The sequence below is a fragment of the Dichotomopilus funicola genome (genome assembly GCF_033296635.1).
Source record: "Dichotomopilus funicola strain CBS 141.50 unplaced genomic scaffold C8A04scaffold_73, whole genome shotgun sequence".
Classification (NCBI taxonomy): domain Eukaryota; kingdom Fungi; phylum Ascomycota; class Sordariomycetes; order Sordariales; family Chaetomiaceae; genus Dichotomopilus; species Dichotomopilus funicola.
The window spans coordinates 75,121-102,224 of record NW_026944094.1 but is presented as its reverse complement, the minus strand read 5'-3'; the positions used below and the strand labels follow the sequence as shown (position 1 = coordinate 102,224).

The following is a 27,104-nucleotide window of genomic DNA, read 5'->3' as shown; positions in this document are numbered from 1 at the left end:
GAAGATGGAATGGAATCTTCAATCGCGGGGCGTCGTCACTGCCAGGCCCCACTCCAGCAGGTGCCTGGCACCGACAGCGCCCAGGATCATTGCAGCCCGAACAAGGGCCGCTGCAAGTGATTGGCCTGCAATCTGGTGGGGTCTGACACCCCCCTTGTCGGAGCTCTGAAGCTGCTGGGCGCCAGGGGTGTCTCAACCATCGACATCCCCTTTTGGCGCGACGGCTGCGTCAAGTTCAAGGCTTCCACCATTCCATCTCAACAACTTTTATATGCCGTTGCCTGGTTCAACTTAGCCTTACTAACGAGGCCGCGCAAGCGCTGCTAGCCACTACATAGGCAACAAGGTTTTTTTCCAGAACGGGCGCCGAGTACTTATATTCTCCACAAGTATATACTTTGTTGCTCTCGACTTCCCCCCGCGCGGCCCGACGACCACAACCCCCGAACGACCTCTCCTACTCTCAACACGCTCTCAGATCTCCACCATGGCGGCGAATTCGATGCATAACCTGACGACCTTGATTAAGAGGTGGGCATTTCGTTCTCGTTGTTCCGCCGTCGTCGGTAGTCGAGCTACCCCCAACGGCGCATATAACCTACGACTCGACACTGACACATGCCAGGCTCGAGGCCGCCACGTCTCGCCTTGAAGACATTGCCCAGTCCTCCTTCGACACTCCGCATCCCGCCGCGGGGTCTCAACAATCTGCCGCTGCCCCGAAGCCCGCTGCTCCCGCTCTCCCCCCTCCGGCGCCCGCATCCTCCGCGCCCCCCCAGATAGCGAAGGGGCCGACCCCCGTTCCGGCCGCCCAGGAGCCCGTCCCAGAGTTCATTGAAGAATTTGATACCCTGACCAGCCAGTCGCTTTCCAAGTGGATCAAAATCAGCAATGACATCGGAGGCCTGGTTGCCGAGCAGGCCGCCAAGGTCGTCAAGGCCTTCGAGGAGCAGCGCAAGTTTCTTTTGATCAGCACCAAGGCGAAGAAGCCGGACATTGCAGGGGCCGGCGCTTCCGTGTTTCAAGAACTTGTGAAGCCCATGGGTAGTCTGATGGAGGCTATTGTGAAGATCAAGGAGGACAATCGCAGCGACAAGCACTACAACAACCTCAGCACTGTGTCCGAGAGCATTGTGGCGCTGGGGTGGGTCACGGTTGACGCCAAGCCGTTCAAGCACATCGAATCCAGCTTTGCGGCTGCCCAATTCTGGAGTAACAAGATTTTGACGGCTAATAAGAACAAGTGAGTGCAACCAAACAGCACGGAGAATGCTCAACGCTGACTTTTCGCTGTCACAGAGACGAGCAGCAGGTCGAGTGGGTCAAGGCATTTACCCAATTCTTCCGCGACTTCACCGAGTACGTGAAGAACTACTTCCCGAGTGGCGTTCCCTGGAATCCGAAGGGTGTGCCGGCGACCGAGGCAGCTAAGGCTGTCAGCGCGCCTTCTGCCCCGGCCGCACCGGCGCCCCCTACTGCCGCTGGTGGTGGCCCTCCTCCTCCTCCTCCTCCGCCCCCGCCAGGTCCTCCCCCGGTTCTCAAGATCAACGAGCAAAAGGCCGAAACTGGCGCGCCCAGCGGGCTCGGCGCAGTGTTCTCGGAACTCAACAAGGGCGAGGACGTCACTAAGGGCCTGCGGAAGGTGGACAAGTCCGAGATGACGCACAAGAACCCATCCTTGCGCGCCGGATCGACGGTTCCTGAACGCGGCGCGGCTGCTGGAAGGGGTAAGAGCCCCGCGCCGCCAGGGACGAAGCCGAAGCCGGAGAGCATGCGCGTCAAGAAACCGCCCAAGAAGGAGCTTGACGGGAAGAAGTGGACGATTGTGAGTTTCCGGGTCTCTCGTATGCTGGCCCATGATAGGATTGCACTAACAATCACGTAGGAAAACTACGACAAGGAGCCCGCCCCCATCGAGATCGAAGTCTCCATCGCTGAGTCCGTGCTCATTTCTAAAGTCAACAGCAGTACCATCATCCTCAAGGGCAAGGCCAACCAGGTCACCATCGAGAACACCAATCGGCTCTCACTCGTCGTTGACTCGCTCATCTCTACCGTTGATATTGTCAAGTCGGGCAACTTTGCACTGCAGGTCATGGGGACCATCCCGACTGTGTTGTTGGATCAGGTCGACGGCGCGCAGATTTACCTCAGCAAAGAGAGTTCGGCCACGCGACTGTACTCAAGCAAATCCTCGAGCATCAACCTGAATGTCCTTGCGGGTGATGGGGAGGACGAGGACTACAAGGAGATACCACTGCCGAGCCAGATTTGCTCCTGGTTCGATCCGGAGAAGGGCGATGCTGTGAATGAAATTGTCTCGCACGCGTCGTAAGAGGGAGTAATAGGGAGCCACGGCGAAGGTGAAGCGGGTACCGGCTAGTTGGATTTATAGGAGTTGGGAGGTTGCGGTCAAATATATAGCCCAACTGATGTCCAAGGCTGGCGGCGGTTATCCGTATTGGATAGTTGTAAAAGGCATTGTATAAGACAGCGGTTCGGTGCATCATATATGTTATTTCTGTTCCTGTGTCATAAATCGGCAGCTAACTATCAGGAACCAAAGCGATCTTTGCAAGGCCATACTCCAGTATCGCCATCTAATCTAGCTCCATACCAGCCACTACCCAAACACCTATCTTCCTTCATCCTGAGTCATCCCACTGTGCACTATTGGAATTCTAGGCCAACACAATCCCCAAGCCGGGTGTAGCACGCAGCAGGGCACTCAACCCAAGCAGGATAGAATCCGGCATATTCCCAGTCGAGGATGGCGGTGATCTTGAGTGTGGATGGGTCGACGAGAATGTTGTTCTGGTGCAAATCGTTATGGCAGAAGACGTAGGGTTTGCTAGGCAGGGTAGTGGCTGGGCTTGGTGAATTCGGGAGCTGTGGAGAGCCCGTGGGAGAGTCGAATGTTTGACTGAACTTCTCCGATAACGGCGGGAGATGTAGTTCATCTTGTCCTTCTTGTGGCCCTGGCTGTGGTTGATGCAGCCCACCTTGTTGTTCCACATGGAGTTCTTCATCCCCTCCCCAACCACGGGTCTCGCTCTCCCCCGAAAGTTCTTCCCCGTTCCCTCCCGACCGAAGCCTCACAGGGGGCACCACCAACCCGGTCGGACCCCCGAGCCGGTCCGACCGCAGCGTCTTGAGTGTAGCTACGTGTTTGGCTAACTCGGCCAACACGGTCGGCTTCTGATCTTCCCAAAGACACGACAGTTCAACGCCCGGCATTGCTTCGGTCATTAGACAGTAAGCGCCGTCCGATTCGAAGTATGCCCAGACCCGGGGGACGCTGTGAGAGTTCGGTGTCAGTTGCAGAGCACTTTAGATTTATGTATGCATCGCTAATCAAAAGTTTGGCCAACTAGCCCCTTATTCCTAGGCGGAGAAAGGGGGCTCAAAATCGATACAGTAAAAAAGGGAGGATCAACAAAAGGGCAAATGCATGGTAGGAATAATAAGGAAAATAGCTACCCACGGCAAATCCGTATTCCGCATCACAAAATCCAGCGCAGCCGCCTCATTCATCAGCCTCTCCCTCGCCAAGTGAGGGACATGAACGGTTGCACCATCCGGCCCTGTCTGATACTCATCCGGCCGTAGACTGCGCTTGAGAAAGACGGCCGGGGCACGGTAGTATTTCCGTTCTTTCGTTGTTGCGATGCAAGTGGACTCGGAGAGAGGCGCAGGGAGTCTTGGTTTGGAGGGTGAAGTGGTTATCAAGGAGGCTGTTGGGGTGGTTGTAGAGGGGGCCATGTATTTGGTTTCCATCTCCGTTGACATGACGGCGCAATAAGTCTGGGGGACTGAGTGCTTAGGGAAGGTGAGGGAGAAGACGACTGCGCGTACTGAGGGGGAATTGAAACAGATTTAGGCGGGGAAGGGAGGGCTGCTCGGGAATCATCCTTCAAGAGTCAATATCAAAAACTACCCGCCAAGGCGTCCGTTGAAGGCAACCGACGCCGCCTTCGAACGACCAATCGCGCTAGGGGCTGTAAAAGCAATGCCGAGATCCTTTCTAGGAATTTCGGGCATCCTCCGCATCTCCCCGGGCGTGACCTTGTGACCTCCCGTATCTACGCTCAGTTACGGATGAAACAGGAACACCAGACCGGGAATTAGGCACACAACAATAAAAAATGTCCACTTTTGGCATCTGTCTATGACAATCAACACAGCAAGTCTAACTCTAAGATGAAGACTGTGTGAGAGGAAAAGGGAAAATCATGCATCAAAATGCTCCCCCACTGAGGTATAAATGAATATTGAACAGTTCGCTAAAAGTAAACAATAACGAGCACGACGACGCCAATACAAGTCTACCACATGCCGCTGCTAGCCCGCTCTCCCCGAGTATCCAAAGAGGAAGAGAAAAAGGCTTCAGTCCGGGAGGTACACTTCCCTTTGTTTTCATTTTTTTTTTCGCTTGTTTTAGATCTTGGCCTTGGGAGTCTCTAGCGTGGGCACCAGCAAGTCGCGCATGTCGCCAGCCGCCTCGTTGAGGTAGAAGCTCATCTTGTCGCTGCCGAGGCCCTTAGAAACGATGTTGAAGTTGATGCTACGGCCACAAGTTAGAAACGGGGAACTCAATAATCTCAGAACTTGGCGATTTGCTGTCCTTACCTGTTCTCGTTGATCATGTACGCAATGCCAAACCCATCGTCGATGACCTGGCTCCAACCGTACCCATTGAAGTACTCGGAGCTCAGCTGGCTGGTGGACAGATACCACGAGGAGGAGTAGCCGAACGCCGGGTCAGCGTAGATGGCGGGGACTTCCTGTCCCGGCTCAAGCAGGCGCTTGAGGCCAAACAGGTGGCGGTCGACACCCTTGCCGTCCGAGGCCGCGCTGATGTACTCAATGTGTGAGGCGACAGCCTTGCGGAAGAGTGCGATGCGAGTCTCGTTGTCGGCCGACTCGTCGCCCATGGCGCGGCACCACGCCGCGCTATCTTCGGACACGGATCGGCACGTCTCGGTACGGCCTTGCTGGAAGCGCCGGGTGGCGGCGGACTCGTAGGTCGGGCGGTTCTTGCCGTACAACTTGAAGTAGGCCAGTTGGATGATCATTTGTACGTACGCGTCGGGCGAGCACTTGAACTTCTTGATCAGACCCTTGCCGTAGCCCTGGTAGGCTTGCACGGCGAGCTGGTGCTGGCCGATAACGGCACCAAAGTCGTGGATGGCGCGGTCAATCTCCGCTTGGACCTCCTTGGTGACAGTGAACTTGACCGGCTGCGGGTCCGGCAGGTGGGAGCGAACAGTCGGGTTAGAGAAGTCGAGCTTGTTGTTGACGATAACCTCGTTGACATAGTCGTTAAGGCGGTGCGTTGGCGTGCCGTCCATCATGCTGTGCTCACCCATGAATCCCGAAGTGCCGTTGTCGTTGACGATGAACTGCAGCGGCTTGTCGTACCAGCGGTTCTGACCGTCGCCGTGCCAGTACGCGTGCGCGCGCTCCTCGAGCGTCACAGGCCGGGCGTCGTCCAGGCAGACAACGAAGGAAGCTGATTCGATCGCCTCGAGCGCCTTGGCGTTGGACGGGTCGGCGGAGAGCAGGACGGCGCGAGCATCGGTCCACACGTCGCGGTTCTCTGAAGTCAGCGCACCCACGGCCGGGGCGCGCTCACCAGCGAGCTCGTAGACGCGACGGAAAGCCTGCTCGAGCTCTGAGGTGTTGAGCTGCTGGCCGCCGGCCTCGTGGACAATCTTGAAGAACTGGTTCTTGCGGATCACAAGAATGTGCTTGTTTTGGGCGTGGTCGAATTTGACCGGGTAGTCGGCGGGCTTGGCGGGCACGCGGCTGGCATTGAACATCCATTTGTAGCTGTCCATGCAGATGGGCAATTTCTTCATGTACTCGGGCTCGAGGCTGCCAGTGTCGACCTGCTTCTTGAACTCGAGAGCGGCAGTGGTGATGGCAGCGGCGCGCTTAGCCGGGTCGCGGCGCCTGCGGTCGTCGCGGTGCGAGTAAAAGTAGCTGACGTAGGGCACGACAGGGTCGCGGTAGCTGAGGTAGGCCGCGTCGTTCCACCACTCGTAGATCCAATTCTTGTGCTTGGGGTCCTCGCGGCGCGCGACCAGCTTCTCCTGCAGCTTGCGACCAGGGCCGTTAGGGGCAATGAAGTCCTGCACGGCCTTGGTGCTGGTCTCGAGTTCGGCAGTTGTGAGGAGCGGCTTGAGCGACTTGAGATAGCGGGCGGCGGTCTCCTCCAGGGTTGGCACGGGCAGCCGTGGGAGAGAGTCCTGGAATCGCAACATCGCGCCCTTGGACTTGTCCTCGACATACCCCGCCGGGAGGGAGCTGTTATTCCGTCTGCTTGCGGGCGCCATGGCGGTGATCCTCTGCTTTTCGGGTTCGGCGCGTGTCAACAAAGACGTTCTAGGAGATCAACCCAACACGGAATAAAAAAGGCACAAGAGCACTGACCAGTGGGGAGGCTGTCTGACGGGATAGGAGGGTTCGAAGAGCGGGAGACCGGACCTCTTTTCTCGCAATCGCGGCCAACATCACAACTTCCGTTCCAAGAAAGAGCTGGAGAAAAAAAGGGAGAAAAGGAAACGGAGAAGAAAATAAAATGGAAAAATAGAAATGAACCCGAAGAGCCGAGCCTCGAGTCTGGAACAAGGAGTTCGCCTCGACAACGTGTGTAAGAGTGACCAGGATGTTCTGGGAGGCCTGGGGGTTGGCAGCGGGGGGCCGGGGTGTGATTTGAGGTTCTAGCAAGAGCCGCGGGAGTTGACGGATAGCAAGAAATAACACGAGAAGTTCGGCGTTTTTTAGAGTCCAGCGACTTCGGGTGTCTGATTTGAGGCCAATACAGGGAAATTTCGCGCAATACTTTTTAGTCCGTCAATCAACTTGGGGTTTGCCGCGGTGTTTCGAGCATGGGACGATTTGTCCACTGTGTGTGAGAAGCGAATGTGCAGCGCCCGCATTTGGCCCGAACCGAGGCTAATTGCCGCTCTTAGCCTTTCGGCTTCCCCATCTTTCTCCAAACGGCCGCGGCTACCATGGGGCTCACTTTGCCCCGGCCAGTCAGCCGCACACCTCGAGGTCTGGTGCCACACGCCACAGGCTGACGTCGTTTCTGGTTTGCGGACCACCGGAGTAACACCCTGCACGTTGTAGGTGGACAGACAGTCGCCAGCAGCCTTTCTTCACATGCCAAAAAGCCGACTTTGCTCCCGTTCGACCGCTCGCGTTGTATTCTCTGCAATCCTTCTCAACCGTCCAGAAACCCCCAAAAATATCACTTAACCTAGCGAGCCAGCGACATGAGCAAGTGATATTAGCACACGACTAAGCTCGCTGTTCCCCCATTCAATTTCTGCATGCACACCCACCAATTGGGTCAGATGCAAAGCAAACATGGATAACCGGCTCGGCCGTCGGTGCCTCTCATCGGTACCGTCGTCTCGCTGAAAGATGTCTCATCTATCACCCGGTATAGGCACCTTGAAGTGTCTTGTTTCCTTGTCAACCAAACCGCTCAATGTGAGCGATAATCGGGCACTGGCCGCTAGTGACAGGGGGCTGCACAGCGTTCCACCACACCCGACCCTCCGACTTCCTCGATCCCTCTTGCCCACAACAGCTGCTTCAGATAGGATTACCGTCGGGAAATATCTTAAGATAAGGGCGGAATGGCCGAGTGGTCTAAGGCGGAGGATTTAAGTATTTTCTTAAATCTCCTCTTCTCGAGAGAGAGCGTGGGTTCGAACCCCACTTCCGTCAACTCTATTGTCACTTTTTTATTTTGCGATGACTTCCACTTCCACTATTACCTATAAGTACCACTCTATTAGGCCTGGCAAGCAAATCGCTTCAGCATAATCAGAGAGGGGTGCAACATATATCATATCATATGACAAATACATCGTGGTGTCAAAACCTCTTGCCTCCTAACCACCCAATAATATTTACCAGGCAGTCAGTTAGCAGAGTTGCCCTGCCATTCCCGGCAATTGATAGACAGGCGGGTGAACACAGGACAAGACACATGTAGAGGCCATCTCTTTATCACACTACTAAATTCGTCGGTCGCCCTCCTTTACTTCATGCCATTCATCTGGTTCGGCGTACCGTACTACATTTGCATATCACTACTCCCACACGAGCCCCAATACATAAATAACGTTACCCATCGACCGCCCTGCCGACCCTAGACGCCGAGAAGAAGCTACAGCCAAACAGAAAACCCCAAGGGAACGAGAGGTTAAGAGAAAAATAGAAGACAGGATAGGGTACGGTTAGTGGGGTAACAGAAACGAGAAAAGGCGGGGGCACACGAAAACAGACAACCGAATACACCTCCTCCCATCCGAAACACACCCGTTCCCGTTCCCGGACACCACCCAAAGTAAGACATTCCATGTCTAAGCTTCAAAAGTCTTCACCGGCCCCTCCGCACTGAGCGGCTGCACGGCCGCCACCGCCGGCGGCGCGTGGAACACGACCTTCCCGCCATCTGTGTTCACCTCCTGCGCCAACCGTGCGCCCTGTTCGCCGCCCACCGCCGCGGCCTGCTTGAACCCTTCCTGCACCTCCCGGACACGGCGCTTGAAGGCGAGGCGGTCCAGGAAGAGCTGTTGACGCGCGCGCTCGAGCTCGCGCCGCTCCGCCTGGAGAATCGATTCCATCTCGTTGAAGTACTGGAGCTTGAGTTGGAGTTTCTCGAGGGTGATATTGACGGCTGATGAGACGAGGCGCGTCATCTCGCGCTCTTCGTGCGAAGCGAGGCCGCCAGCGCGGGCGCCGACCGCGGCGAGGGGGATGCTGGCAAGCGCGGAGGATGAGGTGGTTGTAGTGGTTGTCGTAGTGGTCGTAGTAGTCGTCGTCTCGTGGCGGAGGTCAACGTCCATCGTGTCATCACCGCTAGCGCCCGCTTTCTCCTTCCCCTTTCCGTTGGTCTGCTGCGTATCGGATGATGCACCACCCTCGAGCTTGTTGCGCAGGTTTTGCTTAAGAACCTCGGCAGATTTGTTGGCGGCGGCGGCCGTGCTTGCGGGGTCTGCGAGGCTGGCAAGGAAGCCAACGACCGACATAACCGGGTTGTCGGTCTGGCTGAAGGGCAATTGCCCGCCGTGGCTGCCGAGCATCTGAAGCCCGATCGGGGCATCAAGACGCTCCGAGTCGAGGTACTTATCCTCAATGTCGAGCTGCAGGAACTGAAGCACACACTCCTCGCGTGTCCGGGTACCCACGTATTCGGAAATCTCGCTCCAGTCCTCGTCATATCGTTCCAGCGCTTCCAGTAGCCGCAAGATCTCAGCATCGCTCCACGGCGCATCCCGATCAAGAATCGACGAGTAGGTGGGATTTTCCAGGCGGGTGTAGTGAGCACTCGTCTGATTTCCAGGGAGGCGTCCTTCGAGGTAACAGCTTGGGCACAAATCGTACTTGGCCTTGTTGTTGGGGTCGGTCTGCGAGCTGTGGTAGTAGATGCGGGTGCAGTCGGTCCCGCAGTTGAAGCAGTTGACCTTGACAACGGGAGCCTTAGTCAGCTCATCGGTACCCGACACACCATTAGTGGTGGGCGCTTCGCCGTTGGACTTGTTGTCGCCTTTGTTCAGCTTGTTGCTCTTTGCATTGGCCTCGTAGATGTTGCGGCCGACTTCTAGGTTGAGCTCGCTCTTAGGCGCCGGGGTTGCGGCAGCTTTAGCCTCGGTGTCCTTGTTCTGTTTGCCTTCCGTGACGACGGGGTCGGCAGCCGGTTGCCAGGGCTGAAGACCACGGGGCGTGTCACAAATAATCTTGAAGTGGCCGGTGAAAGGGGGCCCGACATGGGAGGGCCGTTGATCGGTATCAACCTAGCAGAGACGTTAGCAACAATTCAATTTATTCTTGTAAACAGCCGTAGAAGCATCGTACCTGGTAGTTAATAAGGCCCCACTGCTCTAAGAACGCATGCACGCGCATGATGGCGCACACGTCACCCGCCAAGTTGCGCCTGCACGCCGTGACCGTGAGGTACTCGATAGGGTTCAATCGGTACGCATTGATCATGAAATCACGGTAATCTTTATAGACCACAGATGTCTTGCTGCGGTTCCTGTTGTTGAAGAACTCAGGGAGAGCCTTCCGTTCGATGGCATGGATGGCGTTCATGTCGAACCAGGTGCTGTAGCTGGGGAGAACAATGGCATGGGTCTGGGAAATCAGGTGTTCTCGGGCGGCGTTCTCGATGAACTCTTTTGTCTTGGCTTCACTTGCACCGTCTTGCCCGTCACCCTGCGCTGATTCGCCCTTCGACACATCGCCCATCTCTTCATCCTGACCCGTCACCTCGGCGGGGGGCCCTTCGGGCGCATCGAGCGGGTTGTCGGATGTGGCGCCGGGGGCGGGCGTGGTACTATCCTGCTTGATTGCCGGTCCATCGCTCATTTGGACATCTTGAAAAAGGGTAATGTTAGTGACACCCGTTTGTGTAATCCACCTATCCATCCCTGGCTGCATCCAACATACCTGCGTTCTGATCGTTGGCATCAGGGAGAGGTGGTTGCGCGAGAATCGGGTTGGCGCCCGGCGATGCACCATTTGTCGGGGTGCCGTAGCTAACCGAGCTCTCATCCATTGTGGCGGCGATGAAGTCGTAAAACTAGAAAAGAGAGCAACGTCGAATCCAGGCGAGCGCGGGTCGATGCACCAGCCACAATAAAACTGGGTGGCCAATCGAATGCGGGTGGTGAAAAAGCGCGGGTCCGGCAATGAAAAAAATGAAGTTGCAAGTGTTACAACCAAATGCCGAATCGACTCTTGATGTGAGCCGGCGCAAACGCTATTTTGGCGATGGTTGCAAGGAGGGGCGGTTCGTGATGGATCGCGTTGGAGAAATTGTTCGCGACGGACTGCAGCACGTCGAACAGGCGAAGCAAGCGCCAGCTCGAGTGCACGGACGCGTTCTGCGCTCCTCTGAGATTGTTCACTCACGTGACAGTGCCACTGTCTATAGAATAAGCCACAGCTCCAGCAACAATATGACTTTTGACACAGACCCCTGGTGCCGGCTCGTTACGGCTCTGGTGGACCCCTCCGAGCTAACCTCGGGCCGCTTCAATCCGTCGCTTGCGTCTTGAAATCGGAGTGTCTCGCCGGCCTTGTTTTGTGACGACCACCGCGAGCTGATCAGCGACCTCGACCTCCAATTGCTGCACCAAACACACCACCAAACCACCAATCCACTCCAAAATCATGCTGGGGGCCGGCCGCCGGGCATTCTCGGCGCTCTCCCGCCCGACACTGCGCAATGCGACGACTTCGACCCTCTTCCAGTCCCCGGCCGCACTCCGCCGTCTCCTCTCCGCCCTCGCCATCCTAGAACAGCGCGAAGGCAAGCTCAACACTGGCTCACTTAGCGCCGTAACCGCCGCTCAAAAACTCGGAGGCTCTGTGCACGGCTTTGTCGCCGGTAGCAGCATCAAATCCGTCGCCGACGAGGCCGCCAAGGTTGAGGGGCTCGAAAAGGTCATCGTGGTGGACAGTGCGGCGTATGACAAGGGCCTGCCGGAGAACTATGCGCCACTGCTGGTAGAAAACATCAAGAAGGGCGGGTACACGCACGTGGTTGCGGGCAATACGGCGTTTGGCAAGAACGTGTTGCCGCGGGTGGCCGCGCTGCTGGATTCGCAGCAAATCTCAGATATCACGGCTATCGAGGACGACAAGACGTTTGTGCGGCCGATTTATGCGGGCAACGCGATTGCCACGGTCGAGTCGTCGGATGCGGTCAAGGTGATTACCGTGCGGGGCACGGCCTTCCCGGCCGCGGCCATCGGCGGTGGCTCGGCGGCGGTGGAAGACGGTGTTGACCCCAAGGTGGAGAGTCAGACGGAATGGGTGTCGGAGGACTTGGCGACGTCAGACCGGCCGGATTTGGCGACGGCGGGTAAAGTGGTGTCAGGTGGGCGGGGTTTGAAGTCGAAGGAGGAGTTCGACAAGATCATGAACCCCCTGGCGGACTCGCTGGGAGCCGCGGTGGGTGCGTCACGCGCGGCAGTCGACAGCGGGTACGCGGACAACAGTCTGCAGGTGGGCCAGACCGGCAAGGTGGTAGCGCCGCAACTGTACCTGGCCGTGGGCATCTCGGGCGCGATCCAGCATCTGGCGGGTATGAAGGACAGCAAAGTGATCGCGGCGATCAACAAAGATGCGGATGCGCCGATCTTCCAGGTGGCGGATGTTGGGTTGGTGGGGGATTTGTTTGAGAAAGTGCCGGAGCTGACAGAGAAGTTGAAGGCGTAGATAGGAAGTAGTGTATGCTCCCCCGTGTACAGGGAAGGCTTGCTCTATGATTTTACAGTAAATGTACAAAATGTTCACACGCCACACACCACAAATGACGCCTGGACTTCTTGGTGTTTTTCTTCACCTTAGCACCCCAAGCATTTGCGCCGTGCTTGTAAACTTCTCCCTCTCCTTACCCACCCCCTCGCCCCTTTCCCTCTCTGCCGCATCAATCTTCTTCCACCCCTCCCAATCCACCACCCTCGCTTTATCCAGTCCTGAACTCCTCGAAACCTCAGCCTTCACCCCCTCCCATCCTGTTACCGTCCCACTCTCACCCCCACTCGCGCTACCATCTCCATCATGCAGAAACTTCACATTCCCACTATGCCAATCCTCTGCGACCGCCTCCGCTGTTGCGAATGCGTCCTCCATCGTAGAGGCAATCACCCCCGTCGGCCCACGTTTGACCCAACCGGCACAGTATAGTCCCGGGAAATTCCCCAGTGTCATGGCTGCGTCTCGGCCGCGCACTTCATGCCGGACACGCCCGCTAGGCCCGTCGTTGCTGATCACACCGCGGCGGTCGTCGAAAGGGATCTCGAGCGCGGCGAACTCTGGGAGCGGCTGGGCGCGGTAGCCTATGGAACGGAAGGCGAGAGGGGATTTGAGCGTTGTCGTGGTCGGTTGTCCATCGTCTTCATTTATGGCTGGGAGGGCGTAGGCTTGTGGGTCAAAGAGAGAGGGGGAAAGTGTGTTGCGGGCGAACTGAGTGGCGGCGAGTTGGTCAGGGGAGGATTCTGAGGGGAGAAAGGCAGTTGGGGAGAGGAGGAAGTCGAGGGACCAGGACTTTAGCGCAGGGTTTTCGGCGTCGGTGAGACGATCGCTGGAGTGTTCGCTGAGGATCCCCATGAGTCGGCGAGGGGCGCGTGGGATTGCTTTGAGATCTGGTGGTATCAAGGAGCGTTCGATAGGGAGGTAGGCAACTCTAGGAAGACGCTTGAGTTCACGGATTTCTTTGGAGGCAAATGCGGCCTAGTCCGTATTAGTATTATTGGTGTTAAGGTATGAAATCCGGCTAGGAGAAAGCATACCTGCATCGGACCTCGGCGGCCAACAATGTGCACCCGCTTGACTTTGCTTTGGGACAGCGTTTCGATGGCATGTTCTGCGATGTCTGACTTGCGCAGCACATCCACATCCTCCAGCAGCATTCTCGCCACATCAAGCGCTACGTTGCCCTGCCCAATAATGACAGCTTCTTCTCCCTTCGTGAGATCCGGGTTGAGATTGGCGTGCTCGGGAAGGCCATTGTACCAGCCCACAAACTCCCGGGCCGAGTACACGCCCTTGAGATTCTCACCGGGGATGTCGAGGATCCGGTCTTTGGCGGCGCCGTAAGAGAACACGATGGCGTGATAGTGCCTTAGAATACTGGCAAGAGGGATAGTGCAGCCGTCCGAGTGGTCGCTTTTGTTACCGATAGAGACATTGCCGATGAAGGTGAAGTTGGGAGAGGAGGCCACCTCTTCAAATTTCTCTTGGCAGTTCTGCACCAACGGGTCAACACATGAACAATACGAGACGAATTATGTATAGAATAATCTTGTTCTACCTTAACTTCCGGATGATCAGGAGCCACGCCGAACCTCACGAGACCAAAAGGCACAGGCAAGGCTTCGTACATGTCAACTTTGGCATCTTGGATCCTGGCCATGGCCCGGTACGCGGTGTAAAACCCGGCCGGCCCCGAGCCAATGATGGCCATACGAAACGGCTGCCCAGAACGGTTGGCGACTGGTGTCGTTGAGATGCCCCTTGTTGATGCGACATTGACGGTGGTGACGTTTACAGTGGAGGGGTTAATAACAGCCGTTCTCAATGGCCACTGCCGGGCTACATGCTGCCGTAGCCTGGCGCAGCGGATCGGGAGCATGATTATGTGTAAGTCTCAAACAATGAGTCTATCATGTGTGTCCAGGAAGAAAATTTTTCAATAAAATCCAAAAATATGACATGGGAGAGTAAAATACAAAGTGATGTCCATCGAGTGTTGGTGTGACCCGGGATCCACTCTGTTACAGGTGTTGTCGGCGGGTCTGAGCACCGAGGACGGCCGTTACAGCTCGGAGCAATTAGGGCATCGCCGGCGGTCATCCGAGCCGAGCAAATCAAGGACCTGATGGGTGGAAACGACGTGCTCCAGCTCAGGTGCGCATTGGAGGTGCATCTTTCCCAAAACTAGTGTACGCAGAAGTAGTTAGGGCAGCTTGGAACAAATTCTCGTTTCTAAGCGGAAACGTCAATCCGTACATGTAGTTAGTAGGTATGGTACATAATTACAACCACTTTTGTTCCGGTAATGGGAGAAAGGTGGCATATAAGGTAGGTAGTTAAATAATACTTCGTACCTAATTCGAATACAGGATGCGAAGATTGTCCATACTGTGGGAATTTCCGATAGGTATCCTTTTGGATTAACTAGCGTGCTTTTGGTCCTGCGTGTGACGTGTCGATGTGCCTTCCTGTTCCTGACCAAAGCTGTGCATAGCCGCCGTTGACAATACCGTTGCCCAGTCAACCGCGACACCAAACAGGATCGCATTCATCCCACCACACCACCCACCTAGCCGCAGCCCGACTTCAAGTCTAGACTCAACCACATTTCACATGCATGCAGACGGGAAACTGTAAAATTCATGCGGTTTCTTCAGTTTCTTTGATTTTCCTTTTTCGCAAACTACGCTTCCGAATTCTCAATTCTTCCATTGACCTCAACACGGCCCCCACCACACCGACATCGCCAGCATCATGGGGGGCTCTCAGCCGCCCTTCATGTACCAAGCCATCAAAGATGATGAGCGGTTTCCCGCGGTCAACTTTGATCCCAAGGCTGTGACGCGAGCGAGCTACGAGCCCAAGAAACAAAAGGCGAAACCTGATGGACCGCTAGTATCGATCAATCGCCATCCCGAGTATGTTATACTTTCTCAGCACATCATCACCTAATCACCCCTCCGACAGCTGCGTATGATCAATGAACGGCCGAACTGACATTGAATTGAAGTGCACACATGGTCCCAAATGGCCGCTCGCGCTTTCGACCGATGGGCCGCCGCACCAAGGGCTGGATCAAGGGCATGCGTGTGGTGCAGATCGGACTCCGGGTCATTCAGATCACGGCCGCCGTTGGCTTGATCACAGTTATGAGCGTGGCGGGCCTGATGGGTTGGGTTATGGGCGTGACCGTAAGTACACTATCGTGTTGGCGTGTATGGTTGATTCAGACTTTTGTACTAATTCTCCCTTTCAGCTGGGTGTCGTCCTCGTACACTGTGGCTATAGCATTTTCCACCACTTCCGCCCGGCCGGCGCGCGCACCCCGGGTTCATCCGCTGCTTACCAACTATTTTCCGGCTTTTCGGACATCTGTGTTCTCCCTCTGTACGCGTATGGCGCGATTCTAGCACGGAACAAGAACGAAGAGTGGAAGACCAAGCCTCCATCCGACCCGAACGTGGTGCAGTACATGGTCCCGTCAGTGTACTACGGCCTGATCGGTGCGGGTGGCTTGCATCTCCTGTCGCTGGCCATTTCCCTGTGGCTCGGCTTGATGTTTAGGCGCATTGCCAACATGCCACCTGACATGAACCCGCTGGAAGCGAACCTGACCTCGCGCGTGGCACACAAGCGGAACAAGTCGTCTGTGGCTACGACGTCGACTTACTATGACGAGAAGAGCGAACGTGGTAGCCGGCTTTATGACGACGACGACGAGAAGCACAGTGTGCGCCCACGTTCGATCCCGTTCATGCACACTCGCCAGGGTTCTGATCTTTCGTCATTGGAGTCTTCCACCCGCGATTCACGCATCAACCTCCCCAGCCGCCAATACCAGGTTCCCGCCAGCCACCGCAGCTCGGTGTCGTCCCAGGATATCGACAGAAAACGCATGTCGGCACCCCCCTCGCCGTCGAAGCAACGCGCCTCGTACATGGAGATTCCCCTTGGCGAAACCGGCTCTGACCCCGTCTCGCCGTCGCAAACTGCCCAGCCGCGCCCCGCTAGGTTTACCGAGACCTGGTACACATCCGAGAGCCTGATCAGCCGGACCCAGAAGCGGAACCGCACCAGCGCCCAAGCCCAAAACCAGGGCCATTGCCAGAGCGCGAGTGAGGATGCTCAAAACGCGGCCTACCATCGTGCTGCGGCATATGCGTCCCTCGATGCGTCTGATCCCGATGACGACTCGGACAACGACATCACCGCGGCCGCCAACACCTTCTACACCCCCGCCCAGCGTGGTATCGACCACGACAACAACAACGACGACAACACCTACCATCCTAACCCTCTCCGCTCCCACCCCACCGACACCACACCCACTAACATGAACAACACCCCTCCCTCCTCAACACCCGCTTCCGCGGAAGCCAGCGCAGCCCGTCGTCCCCGCACCCCTTTCTCCCGCCTCCGTAACTCCGTGCTTTCCACCATCTCCCTCAACGACCGCCGCGTCTCAGGAAGCCAGGACATCACCGACCAAACCCAGCAGCAGATCCAGTCCCGCACGCTCCAGAAGAAACCGAACGTCCACCAACAGCGATTGCAGCAGCGAAATAGAGATTCCTCGATCCAGGCGGACAGCGCTTTCTTTTCCAAGCCGTACGGCGAGCTCAAGGCCGCGACGCCGCCGATTCTTGTGGGTGGGAAGGAGCCCTCTTCTGATGATGAGGAGGGTGTTAAGGGTGGGCCAGCGATGGGCAGCAGGGTGGTGTCGTCCGGGAATGATTACGGGTACGATTTGGGCGTGAGCATGGGAAGGAGGAATGTGAGTGGTCGTGCTGCCGAGGAGGGTAGAGCCGGGGCTGGGGCTGGGGAGAGGTGGTCCCGTTATTCGGTCCTGAATGAGTGAATACCGAGAGGGTGAGTTTATTGCGAGGTGAAGGAGAAGTGATGGAACCGGGGGGGGGGGGGGTTGGAAGAGGTGTTAGGATGTGAAAGACACATCAAGTCGGAGGGTGGATCAGATTCGCATGTTGGGGGATCTCATCTTGTCTCGTTTGTTTGGAGTTAATGGTATGATTTATGATAGTGATGATGGCAAGGATACGGGGATGTTGGATGGATGTATGGATGTACGGATACATGTCAGTCGTAGTGTCTGCAAATGCTCATTGTTTCAATTTCTGTCCAAAAAATTCGCGTTCATGCGGGTATTCGTAGCAAGGAAACACGCAGAAAGCAAGCAGTTTAATCCCGGAAACCATGCGCCAACCAGACATTGAGCACTCCTCTTAAAAGATGACAGGGACCTCTATCATTATCATTGCCCTCACTCAATCACTCCTTCCTCTCTCTCGCCCAAGCACCCCAATCCGTCCTCTCTCCTTCACCCTCCATCCACCCCTTCCCATCCCACGCCCCTCCCAGCCCACACAGGTGCCTCATCGTCGGCCGTCCATGAGGACAATTCCACGGCTGCTCCATCTCCCCCATGTGCCGCACCACCTTTTCCATCTGCCGCCGCGACAACGCCCGCCCGATCATGATGCTACTCCGACACGCCCGCATCGCAAACATCTTGCGCACCTTGCTCGGCCGAGGGACCGTACTGGCGCTGGAGGTGGGGTTGTCGGCCAGCAGAAAGATAAGCTCTTCGAGGTCGGCGACGGAGAATGTGGTTTCGCGGCTGAGCGGGAGGCTGAGAAGCTGCACGCGCGATCCGACGGGTTGGGCGCCGGATGTGTCGACGTGCACGGTGAAACCGTTGCGCTCGAGGTCTGGAAGGTGTTCGAGGATGATTTCTTCTTCGAGTGCGGTCAGGTCGAGGGTTTTGGGCTGAACGAGACGTTGGGATTGGACCGTGGTGGTAGCTTGGAGGCGTTCGAAGTTGTATTTCTCGTCTGAGGCGTGCTGGTCGATGATGAAAAGCTCATCGTCATCGTTTGGAGATTCGCCAGTGTCTTCGCGCCCGGTAGTAGGGCAAGGCGCTTCGCGGACGGCAAGGACGAACCCAAGATTGAATTGCCCCACGATGCGCATCTGGGCAAAGTCGGATTTCGAAATTTTTAGTGATAGTCTCTCCTCCGCATCGTCGGCGTCAAGACCGTCCGGCTTCACGTCCGGTGTATGGCTGCTCGCGGCGGCTGGTAAGTGATCTGCTAGGCTGGTGATGCGGCGCTGGATCTCCTGTGTGTTGATCTTGACTTGTTGCGCCAGGTTCAGGGTCATGTCTTTGCGTTTTGGCCGTCCCTTGACAAACACCTCCGATCGCTTCTCACCCTCCTCGCTCGGCCCGGCTGCGGCAGACGCTGCGGCATCAATCATAGTTTGCGCCCCTTGGTCCTCATTGGCCGTCTTTACGTCATCCTCGACATCATCTCCATCATCCTCAGGGTTGTCATGGCGGCAGGATGGTGAATGAGCCAAAGGCTCATCTGGAGTGACCGGCCTGCTGGAACACTCGGTATCCCCCGTTTGCTCTGTATCTTGGGTTTCCCCAGAGCCCTCTTCTGCTTCTTTAGCATCCCCACCATCCCGTGCCTCGTTTTCATCTTGGGAAACGAAGAGAGCTTCCTCTTCGTCTTGGCCATCCTCGCTCAGCGCCTCAGAGGAATCTTCCGCATCCTCCTCCATGTCTTCGTCCGGGTCTGACAGGTCCTCAATATTCTCTTCAGCATCATAATTAGGATTCGCCGAGGCAGAGAACATTTGGGAAAGACGTCCACCGAACGACGGCAGCGGCGCCTTTTTCTTCCCCTTCGTGGTAGCCACTTTCGATGATCGTGTAGGCTCGTCCACCTTGAGCCGCTTCGCCGGATTTCCGATTACGCTCGTTACAGTGCGGTCCCCGATAGTGATGGTGGCTACCTCTGAGGTAGTCCGTTTAGACAGCCGGGTGGCAGTTGTGTTGATTGCTCTTGGCTCTGGTGGTTGGGATGGCGGAGCAATCGCAAGAACCGAGGACTCAACCTCCTCATCGTGTTGTTCTAGGTCTCCCTTTTCAGGTTCTATAACCTGGGTCGGGCCGCTACCAAGTCGTGGACTATGAGGTGGCTGGTCGTCCGAACCTTCCGCCTCTCCCTGTCCCAATGTCCGCTGCCGCGCTACATCCTTGCCCTCAGACTCATCATTCGCGTTGGATTCAGCTGCTGGACCTGCTCCTCGGCTGCTTGGCTCTTCATCCTCCTCCTCCTCCTCCTCCTCCTCCTCGCTCTCGGGTTCGTCCTTGCGAGTCGATGCTGAGCGTTTGTTACTGTCGGGACTATTCGCAATCCAGCGAGACAACAGCGTGACCGTTCTTGACGAAGTTGCGGGTTTAGATGACGTTTTCTTTTTGGCCGGTAGCTCGTCATGTTCCTCTTCACTTGCACCTTCCTCCTCCGCCACATCGCCAATGTTATCCTCGTCTTCACTCTCGGGGGCAGCCCTGCTCTTAGCCGCGCTGCTGCCCTTAACAGAAGCTACTGACCACGCCCGGCCGCTCGCCGTTTTGAAGGGCGTCTGTTTCAACGCCGCTACCTGGGACACAGGAACCGTGACGTCCTGCGTCTCAAAGAGTTCAACAAGTGATTCCCGCAGATTATCAAGCATCTGCCCCTGATCGTGCAACAAAATAGTTCGCTTGTCCGGGCTGACATTCACGTCGTAAAGATGCGTATCCAATTGGATATCTGCAAAGATAAAAGGCGACTGAGACGCGTTGTAGGACCGATAGACCTCGTTGAACACCTTCGCAAACTGGGGCAAGCCACAGGGACGGCCGTTGACGTAAAACATCTGCCTGTCGGGTGTCTGCCGGCCTTCGCCGTGCGTTGGACGAGACACATGGCCAAGGACCCGGACTTCGGTGGCACTTCCATCAGCGCGCGCCTTGCCTTTGTTTAAGGGTCCTGCCGTCGGTACTAGTTCGACTTTGAGGTCCATCCCGATCAGGGCGTTCATGGTTTTTACTCCAAATACGTTGATGATGTTCTCGCGGGTGGTAGGATTCCCCTTGGTTGAAAACAGGATCATGCGCTTGCCCTTAGTGGGTTGTTGCGAAACGGTAAACTTGACGCCGGTCTGCACACACGCGTACTGGTTTAGCAAGTTGATCACTTTTCCCCATTCCCTCTTGATGTTCCGTTCCAGCTCCCGGCGGCGGACAGGCAGGTTTCGGAAGAGATCCTCGATGATAACCGTGGTTCCCCGCTGGCCCGAGACAACGCCGGTGCTCTTGAGTTTGCCAGAAGTTTCAAAGTCGAGTTTGGTGGCGCGCGGGGCGTCTTCCTGGGTACACGTCACGACGGCGAAGCGGGACAAGGCGCAGAGCGAGGATAGGGCCTCACCCCGGAAGCCAAAGGTTTGCAGCTCCGAGAGGTCATCGTAGCTTGCGAGCTTGGAGGTGTAGTGTTTTAGCGCGATAGACTCGTAATTGTGTGATGAAATACCGGAGCCGTTGTCCTGGACTTCGATTGAGTCTAAACCTTGGTTCTTGAACCGAACATCTAGAAGCAACAATTAGCTAAATAAGTTACTTTGGACGGGCGACACGTTGCCTGCCTACCAATGGTGGTAGCTCCCGCATCGATGCTATTTTCTACCAGCTCTTTTGCCACAGAGCAAAGGTCGACGATGACTTGGCCAGATTGAATTTGATGGATCTGTTATAAACGTTAACCCCTGCGCTCGGAGTTGCATTCAGGAACGGGTTCTAGGCGAACTGTGCTAGACTCAATGGCCTTGATCGTGGCGCTGGATGCCATTCTCTGGCGTACTCATGTTCCGCCGCAACGCGAAAACACCAAATCTAATCGCTGCTGATCATATCACACTTGAAATGCCAATTCACCAATTATGATGATGATGATGATAAGGGACCAGGGCAGGTGTTAAGGGCCGAGATGGCCGATTAATCGAATGCACCTTGACGCGACATGGCACGCGAGAGCGCGTTCGATATGGTCTGTGCGCCCAGACCTAAAGCCGACCCCGCCGTCGGAGAGTCTCGCTGTGGCCAAAAAAAAGCCGAAGACGAAAGCTTAAGTCCAAGCCCAATCCATTAACATCCGATCGAATCTTTACAGATTTTAATTGATATATTCTTTTTCGTCCTTTTTTTCCACTTTTTTTTTTTTTTTGGAAAATTATTCTTTTTGGTTTTTTTTTCACTTTGTGTCCGTCGAAAAAGTAACTAAGTTATCCAGGGACTTCGTCTGCCGCTTTTTCTGGCCACAGCGAGACAGTTCAACTCCGCCCACGACGTTTCCCACCAATGTATAGGGCCGTCGAGAAGAAATTTTACAAGGCACCTACTTGTCTAGCTTGATAGTTACCGTCCATGATACCTCCACCTTCTCCCGTCCCTTGCCCGTTCTCTACCTTATCTCTCAAATTGTTCCAATTAACTGCAATATATCTCCACTAATATCACAGAGTGTTAGTGTTGAGGTATTTCCACACCGGAGCACGACGGGCGGTTCTCGGCATACGAGAGCTCCCTGCTTGGCCGTCTCTCAACCAACCAACGAACCCCAGTGGAGGACTGATTCCGTTGGCATCACAGCTTCACAAGACGCCAAGTTCGCGGGCCGCGTCACGCCCCTGTTATGACGTTATGCTTGGCAAGCTACTGCGGTCCATCGGTAGATGGGGGTAACACGAAACAAGCTCAGATGCAGCAGCGCGTGTCTTTTCAAACCAAGCTTTCACCCACTTCAGCCAGAGCGATTGATCGTGGAAAACGTTGTATAATGAACTAATTGAGAAATCCAATTCAGGGTCTCCACTGCAAACCCTGATGGGAAGGAAGATTGAGAAGGAGAAAAGTCGCCGGTGGCTGGTAAGCACGCGATCGCCTAGCCGCCCCCCAAAATACGGGAAGTTGTCGGGCCTCTGGCGTGTGTGTGGTCTCGGATTTCCTCGTTCACGCCTTCCCACTCTCGTAATCTCACTGTCGCGCCCTTGTGATCAACAAGACTTGCATTCGGTGCTTCCAGCGACCACTTCGAGGAGGCTGTTGATGGAGTCTAACTCAAAACGCCAAGTTTCGTTCGCTAATCTCGCAACTCGAGACCTCTAAAAATGGATCGTAGACTGATATCGTTAATCATGCAACGACGGCATTGAGGGTTCGACCTACGAACACCGAGCCCCTGCCAAAGAGGTGATTTCTCGCTCGTGTACGATGTGGTGTAGTGTAGGAGGCGTTTCCCGCCGGCTGTTGGAATCCGGGCCGTTTTGAAATGACCGGGAGAAACGGGGGTCAACATCAAATCCCTTTGCCTAGCAGGATGATCACCTTATCGAACGGGAAAGTGCGAATCCTAGCACGAAACCTCAAAACTCAGTGGCACTGCAACACAGCGTCTCCACCCGCTGGAAACCCTGCCACTAGCATCGAATCAGTCTGCCCGTTTCGAGATGGGTCTGGGCCTCTCCCTAGAGCCGAGTGCCTGGCCAATAGTGGCTGCAGCGCCTGCAGCTGGCGCACTGCTTGCCAACCTTTGAGTGGGAAAGCCGCGGCCATCGTGCCTCCATCCTCGAAGCTGACCAACTCCCGAATCGCCGTCCTTTTTTTTTTGTTGTGCCCTCTTTGCGCGCGGGAAAGAAAAGGCTTTGAGGAGTGCTGGGCCTCGGCTTTTGGTGACGGGATCAGGCTGGATGCTCGCGCCGCTCGGCCTTGCGATTTAGTCTCCAAATATCAACTCAAAGCGGCCCATGAACCCTCTTTTCACCGCCGCACGAGTCTCTCGCTTGGCCCTTCCCCCATACGCAAAAAAACACGATCCCTTCGTGCCGCCGCCCTCAGGCAGGAATCCTCCGCCAACGGTCCTGCTGGGATGAGGACGCACTCGTCGGGATCGTCAGACGACGACGATGCTTCTCCCGTTGAGGCACCTCAAGTCAATTCCTCTCGTTTCAGCACGAAAGAATCCAGATCCTCCGCACACCCACCGAACAAGCTCGACCGCCGTCGCAGCGCCGACCGCCGACCCTCGCTTTCGACCACCCGACGTCCTAGCGGCGTCAATTGGCGCCTACCTGAATCGCGAAGCGGAAATGGCGTAGGAGAAAAGCGGCCATCGCCCGATCGCACCGCGCCACCGTCACCTCTGGGCTTCATCATGACAACGGCGAACCGAAATCTACGGACACGGGAGGTGGTCGCGGTGGAAAAGGTGCCAGAGACCGGCTCGCCAGCAGCGCGGCGACCACCATGGAAGAGCCCATGGGCAATCACGTTCCTCGCGCTCGTTGCATCGATGATCGGCCTAGGATTTTTGTTCGCCGTGCTTCATTCTTCGGCGACTCGACAGATCGATCCAAAAGGTTGTCGCATGTCTTATATGCGCCCATCCTACGCCAAGCTCGACGAATTTGATACAGAACACACGCGCCTTGCAAGCAAATACTCCTTGTACCTCTATCGCGAGCAAGGAATCGACCGCGATACCAAGGTTTGCGCGGCAATCTACAGCCCTGCTATCATCACTCCAATCGGCTAATTTGCTCTTGATCAGGTCCGCGGCGTCCCTATCCTTTTCATCCCCGGCAACGCCGGAAGTTACAAGCAGGTCCGGCCCATCGCAGCGGAAGCGGCCAACTACTTTCATGATGTTTTGCAGCACGACGAGTCCGCGATCCAGGCGGGCGCGCGCAACCTAGATTTCTTCACCGTCGACTTCAACGAGGATATCAGCGCGTTCCACGGCCAGACGCTGCTCGACCAAGCCGAATATCTCAACGAGGCGATTCGATACATCCTTTCCCTTTACCTAGATCCGCACATTTCTGACAGGGACCCCGATCTGCCAGACCCCACTTCGGTGATAGTTTTGGGACATTCCATGGGAGGTATTGTTGCACGCACTATGCTAGTCATGCCAAACTATCAGTCGAACTCGATCAACACCATCATCACCATGTCGGCTCCACATGCTCGTCCGCCGGTATCGTTTGATAGCCAGAGCGTGCAAACATACAAAGACATCAACGACTATTGGAGGCGGGCCTATTCGCAACAATGGGCTAACAACAATCCCTTGTGGCACGTCACTCTTGTATCTATTGCAGGTGGCGGTCTCGATACCGTGGTCCCGTCCGATTACGCGAGCGTCGAGTCACTAGTTCCGGACACGCATGGGTTCACTGTGTTTACTTCGACAATCCCGAGCGTGTGGACGAGCATGGACCATCAAGCTATCCTTTGGTGTGATCAATTCCGGAAGGTGATTGCGCAGGCGATATACGACGTGGTGGACGTACATCGGGCTGCACAAACTAAGCCTCGCGCCGAGCGGATGCAAGTGTTTAAAAAATGGTTTCTCACCGGCATGGAAGCAGTGGCAGAGAAGACTGCACCTCGGTCCGAGCCCACAACTCTTCTCACGGTCGACGATAACTCCGACTCCATCATTGCGGAAGGGGAACGCCTAGTCTTGCGCAATCTAGGCACTACCGGAGTTATCCGCGCACACCTCATGCCGATCCCCCCCTCGGAATCGCCGGGCGTGAAGCGCTTCACTCTTCTAACCGACGCGAAGCTTGACAAATCAGGGGACCATGAGAAGTTAGAGGTCATGTTTTGCAGCGTGGTTCCGTCGCAGCCGAGTCAATCCGGGGCCGGCCTCGCTAGCCAAATCGATCTATCCAAAGGAATTGCTGGGTCCACGCGGTTGGCTTGCAGGACAACTGGGCCGGATGTCATCTCACTCCCAGCGTCGACTCGTGCGACGCGTTTCCCCTTTTATACAGATGGGGAGAAGGAGATCGTACCGTTTTCTTATCTGGAATACGGCGTAGATGACATCGCCGAGCATCAGTTTGTGGCGGTGTTGGAGAAAGCAACCACGCCAACGGCCAACTTTGTGGTTGCCGAGTTCAGTGATCAAACTCAGTCACGCCGAACACGCCACATCTCTCTTCGAAGCCTGCTTGCCTTTGGGATGAAGCTCCGCCTCCCTGCCGACCGACCAATGGTCTCTGAGATTAAGGTTCCGTCGCTCCAGTCGAGCCTGCTTGCTTACAATCTCCGAATCAGCCACCAAAACTGCGATGGGAAACAAGAGCTGTTCGCCCCCTTACTGCGGCAATACCTGGCCGAGCCTTACGAATCCAAGTACTTTGTCAATGCACACGAAGCGACGGTCAGCCTTCATGGTGTTGCTCCCTACGTTCCGCCGCCGCTCACGGGGAAGTTGGAGGAAGACGGCCTGAGCTTCCAATTCTGGACCGACCCGACCTGCAATTCCGCCATCCACGTTGAGCTCACTGCTGATTATATGGGCAGCCTCGGCAAGCTATACATGCGCTACCGCACTGTCTTTGCGGCATTTCCCCTCTTCATCGTGGCCCTAGTCCTAAGGAAACAATTTCGAGTATACGACAACACAGGGGTCTTTATCCCCTTCTTTGAGGGGCTGGATCTGTGCCTAAGACAGTCTATTCCCTTGATGTTGGTTTCACTCATCTTCCTTACGCTTGCGACACGAGACTCGACCCCGGCCAGCAGTACCAACTTCTGGCATTGGAGAAATGGCACATTGTCCATCATGGACTTTCACCAGAACGATCTTTTGATCGGTACTGAGGACCCTCTGTTTCTCTTCCTGATCCCCTTGATCGCAATCGTCTGCGTCGGGGTCTGTTCCATCATCAATTACATGGCACTCGCTTTGACACGGTTGCTGGGAGTCATTGCGAACTTGATCACATTTCGACCCGGATGGACTCGGAATGAGGACAGGGGCAAGGCGGCACCCGGTGCCTTCTTGGTTCCGTCCCCTAGACGCCGCATGATCACGGCCGCCGTCTTGCTGCTGCTTGTCACGACGGTGGTGCCTTATCAATTCGCCTACCTTGTGGCTTGCCTTGCGCAACTAATGACGACCGTCCGGGCGCAGCGCATTGCCTCTGAGCTGCGGTCGACGGCCAACTCCAACTTCTACAACTACGCCCACTCCATCTTTGTCCTCATGCTCTGGGTTCTCCCCATCAATCTACCGACCTTCGTCGTATGGATACACAACCTCACCGTCCATTGGCTTACTCCGTTCACCTCACACCACAACGTCCTCTCCGTCATGCCCTTCATCGTCCTTGTCGAGGCCCTTACCACGGGCAAGATGGTCCCGCGCATGGGCAGCCGGCTCAAGTATGTGACCAGCATTCTGCTGTTTTGTATCGCCACTTATGCAGCAGTGTATGGCGTTACGTATGCCTACACGTTGCATTATCTGGCTAATATCCTGGCGTTCTGGTTGGCTGTTGTTCACTCAACTTCAGACTCGTGGTCTGTATTGGGCTTCAACGATCTTTACACATGGGATACCAAGGACCGGAAAAGGGGGAAGGAGCCATGACCATCCTCTTTTGGCGACGGGGCTTACGTATCCCAGTTTGGCAACGAGACAACAACGAGACACCAATCACGTTTTGATACCCATTCCACCAAATTCGCCTAGCTTACAACCATCCCGATCTACCTATCCTTTGCGAAACCTATACTTTCCACCCCCGCCGACGCCCTCACTGCTACATCTATTCCTTCTAGGTCCTTGCGTCATTACGCCAAGGATGGGCGAGAAACCAGCATCTTCATTTCGCTGGGAGCGCAGTCTCCCGCCTTTTTTATCTATATATTTCACAAGCACGGGCGGCGTCTTGGCGGTTCATTCCATGCTCAGCAACACCTTTTTCTCTTCTTCCTGGTCCCATGGACTCCACAGCGCAGCATTTTCATCAGTGGGTTCTCCGCACTTTGAGTTGGTTCTTTGCGGTGTTGTGCATGAAGCGGGCCTTTGTCTTTTTAATCTCTTTTCCCTTTCTACCTCTCGGCACTGCCCGTTGAGTTGGTTGCTAAACTTTTGGATACCTGTCGGTTCAGG

At 55.7% G+C, this 27,104-nt stretch overlaps 9 protein-coding genes and 1 non-coding gene across 10 annotated transcripts; 5 read left to right on the top strand and 5 right to left on the bottom strand.

Moving 5' to 3' along the window:
• Nucleotides 1-487: 487 nt before the first annotated feature.
• On the top strand, nucleotides 488-2,335 carry C8A04DRAFT_39739 (adenylate cyclase associated N terminal-domain-containing protein; the record flags this gene model as incomplete). The annotated part of the gene is made up of 4 exons (XM_062784697.1): nucleotides 488-531; nucleotides 626-1,243; nucleotides 1,300-1,825; nucleotides 1,886-2,335. The coding sequence occupies 4 exons, from the start codon at nucleotides 488-490 to the stop codon at nucleotides 2,333-2,335; spliced, it is 1,638 nt and encodes a 545-aa protein (XP_062634023.1).
• Nucleotides 2,336-2,670: 335 nt separating this feature from the next.
• Nucleotides 2,671-3,762, bottom strand: C8A04DRAFT_14757 (kinase-like domain-containing protein; the record flags this gene model as incomplete). Its single annotated transcript, XM_062778222.1, has 3 exons — nucleotides 2,671-2,867; nucleotides 3,045-3,298; nucleotides 3,485-3,762. The coding sequence occupies 3 exons, from the start codon at nucleotides 3,760-3,762 to the stop codon at nucleotides 2,671-2,673; spliced, it is 729 nt and encodes a 242-aa protein (XP_062634022.1).
• Nucleotides 3,763-4,437: 675 nt separating this feature from the next.
• C8A04DRAFT_14762 (acyltransferase ChoActase/COT/CPT) lies at nucleotides 4,438-6,338 on the bottom strand (the record flags this gene model as incomplete). Its single annotated transcript, XM_062778226.1, has 2 exons — nucleotides 4,438-4,564; nucleotides 4,630-6,338. 2 exons carry the CDS (start codon nucleotides 6,336-6,338, stop codon nucleotides 4,438-4,440), a joined length of 1,836 nt encoding a protein of 611 aa, XP_062634021.1.
• A 1,308-nt stretch (nucleotides 6,339-7,646) lies between these two features.
• C8A04DRAFT_t126 lies at nucleotides 7,647-7,743 on the top strand. Its single transcript has one exon. It is a non-coding gene; the product is annotated as a tRNA-Leu (tRNA).
• A 641-nt stretch (nucleotides 7,744-8,384) lies between these two features.
• C8A04DRAFT_14753 (SWI/SNF complex protein-like protein) lies at nucleotides 8,385-10,582 on the bottom strand (the record flags this gene model as incomplete). The annotated part of the gene is made up of 3 exons (XM_062778219.1): nucleotides 8,385-9,818; nucleotides 9,880-10,400; nucleotides 10,474-10,582. 3 exons carry the CDS (start codon nucleotides 10,580-10,582, stop codon nucleotides 8,385-8,387), a joined length of 2,064 nt encoding a protein of 687 aa, XP_062634020.1.
• A 617-nt stretch (nucleotides 10,583-11,199) lies between these two features.
• C8A04DRAFT_14752 (uncharacterized protein) lies at nucleotides 11,200-12,249 on the top strand (the record flags this gene model as incomplete). Its single annotated transcript, XM_062778218.1, has 1 exon — nucleotides 11,200-12,249. One exon carries the CDS (start codon nucleotides 11,200-11,202, stop codon nucleotides 12,247-12,249), a length of 1,050 nt encoding a protein of 349 aa, XP_062634019.1.
• A 123-nt stretch (nucleotides 12,250-12,372) lies between these two features.
• C8A04DRAFT_14738 (uncharacterized protein) lies at nucleotides 12,373-14,167 on the bottom strand (the record flags this gene model as incomplete). The annotated part of the gene is made up of 3 exons (XM_062778215.1): nucleotides 12,373-13,266; nucleotides 13,326-13,781; nucleotides 13,847-14,167. 3 exons carry the CDS (start codon nucleotides 14,165-14,167, stop codon nucleotides 12,373-12,375), a joined length of 1,671 nt encoding a protein of 556 aa, XP_062634018.1.
• An 875-nt stretch (nucleotides 14,168-15,042) lies between these two features.
• On the top strand, nucleotides 15,043-17,146 carry C8A04DRAFT_39734 (uncharacterized protein; the record flags this gene model as incomplete). The annotated part of the gene is made up of 3 exons (XM_062784696.1): nucleotides 15,043-15,206; nucleotides 15,299-15,479; nucleotides 15,545-17,146. The coding sequence occupies 3 exons, from the start codon at nucleotides 15,043-15,045 to the stop codon at nucleotides 17,144-17,146; spliced, it is 1,947 nt and encodes a 648-aa protein (XP_062634017.1).
• Nucleotides 17,147-17,574: 428 nt separating this feature from the next.
• Nucleotides 17,575-20,981, bottom strand: C8A04DRAFT_14746 (uncharacterized protein; the record flags this gene model as incomplete). The annotated part of the gene is made up of 4 exons (XM_062778216.1): nucleotides 17,575-19,200; nucleotides 19,252-20,723; nucleotides 20,783-20,879; nucleotides 20,925-20,981. 4 exons carry the CDS (start codon nucleotides 20,979-20,981, stop codon nucleotides 17,575-17,577), a joined length of 3,252 nt encoding a protein of 1,083 aa, XP_062634016.1.
• A 2,076-nt stretch (nucleotides 20,982-23,057) lies between these two features.
• C8A04DRAFT_39732 (GPI inositol-deacylase) lies at nucleotides 23,058-26,579 on the top strand (the record flags this gene model as incomplete). The annotated part of the gene is made up of 2 exons (XM_062784695.1): nucleotides 23,058-23,675; nucleotides 23,739-26,579. 2 exons carry the CDS (start codon nucleotides 23,058-23,060, stop codon nucleotides 26,577-26,579), a joined length of 3,459 nt encoding a protein of 1,152 aa, XP_062634015.1.
• Nucleotides 26,580-27,104: the final 525 nt, after the last annotated feature.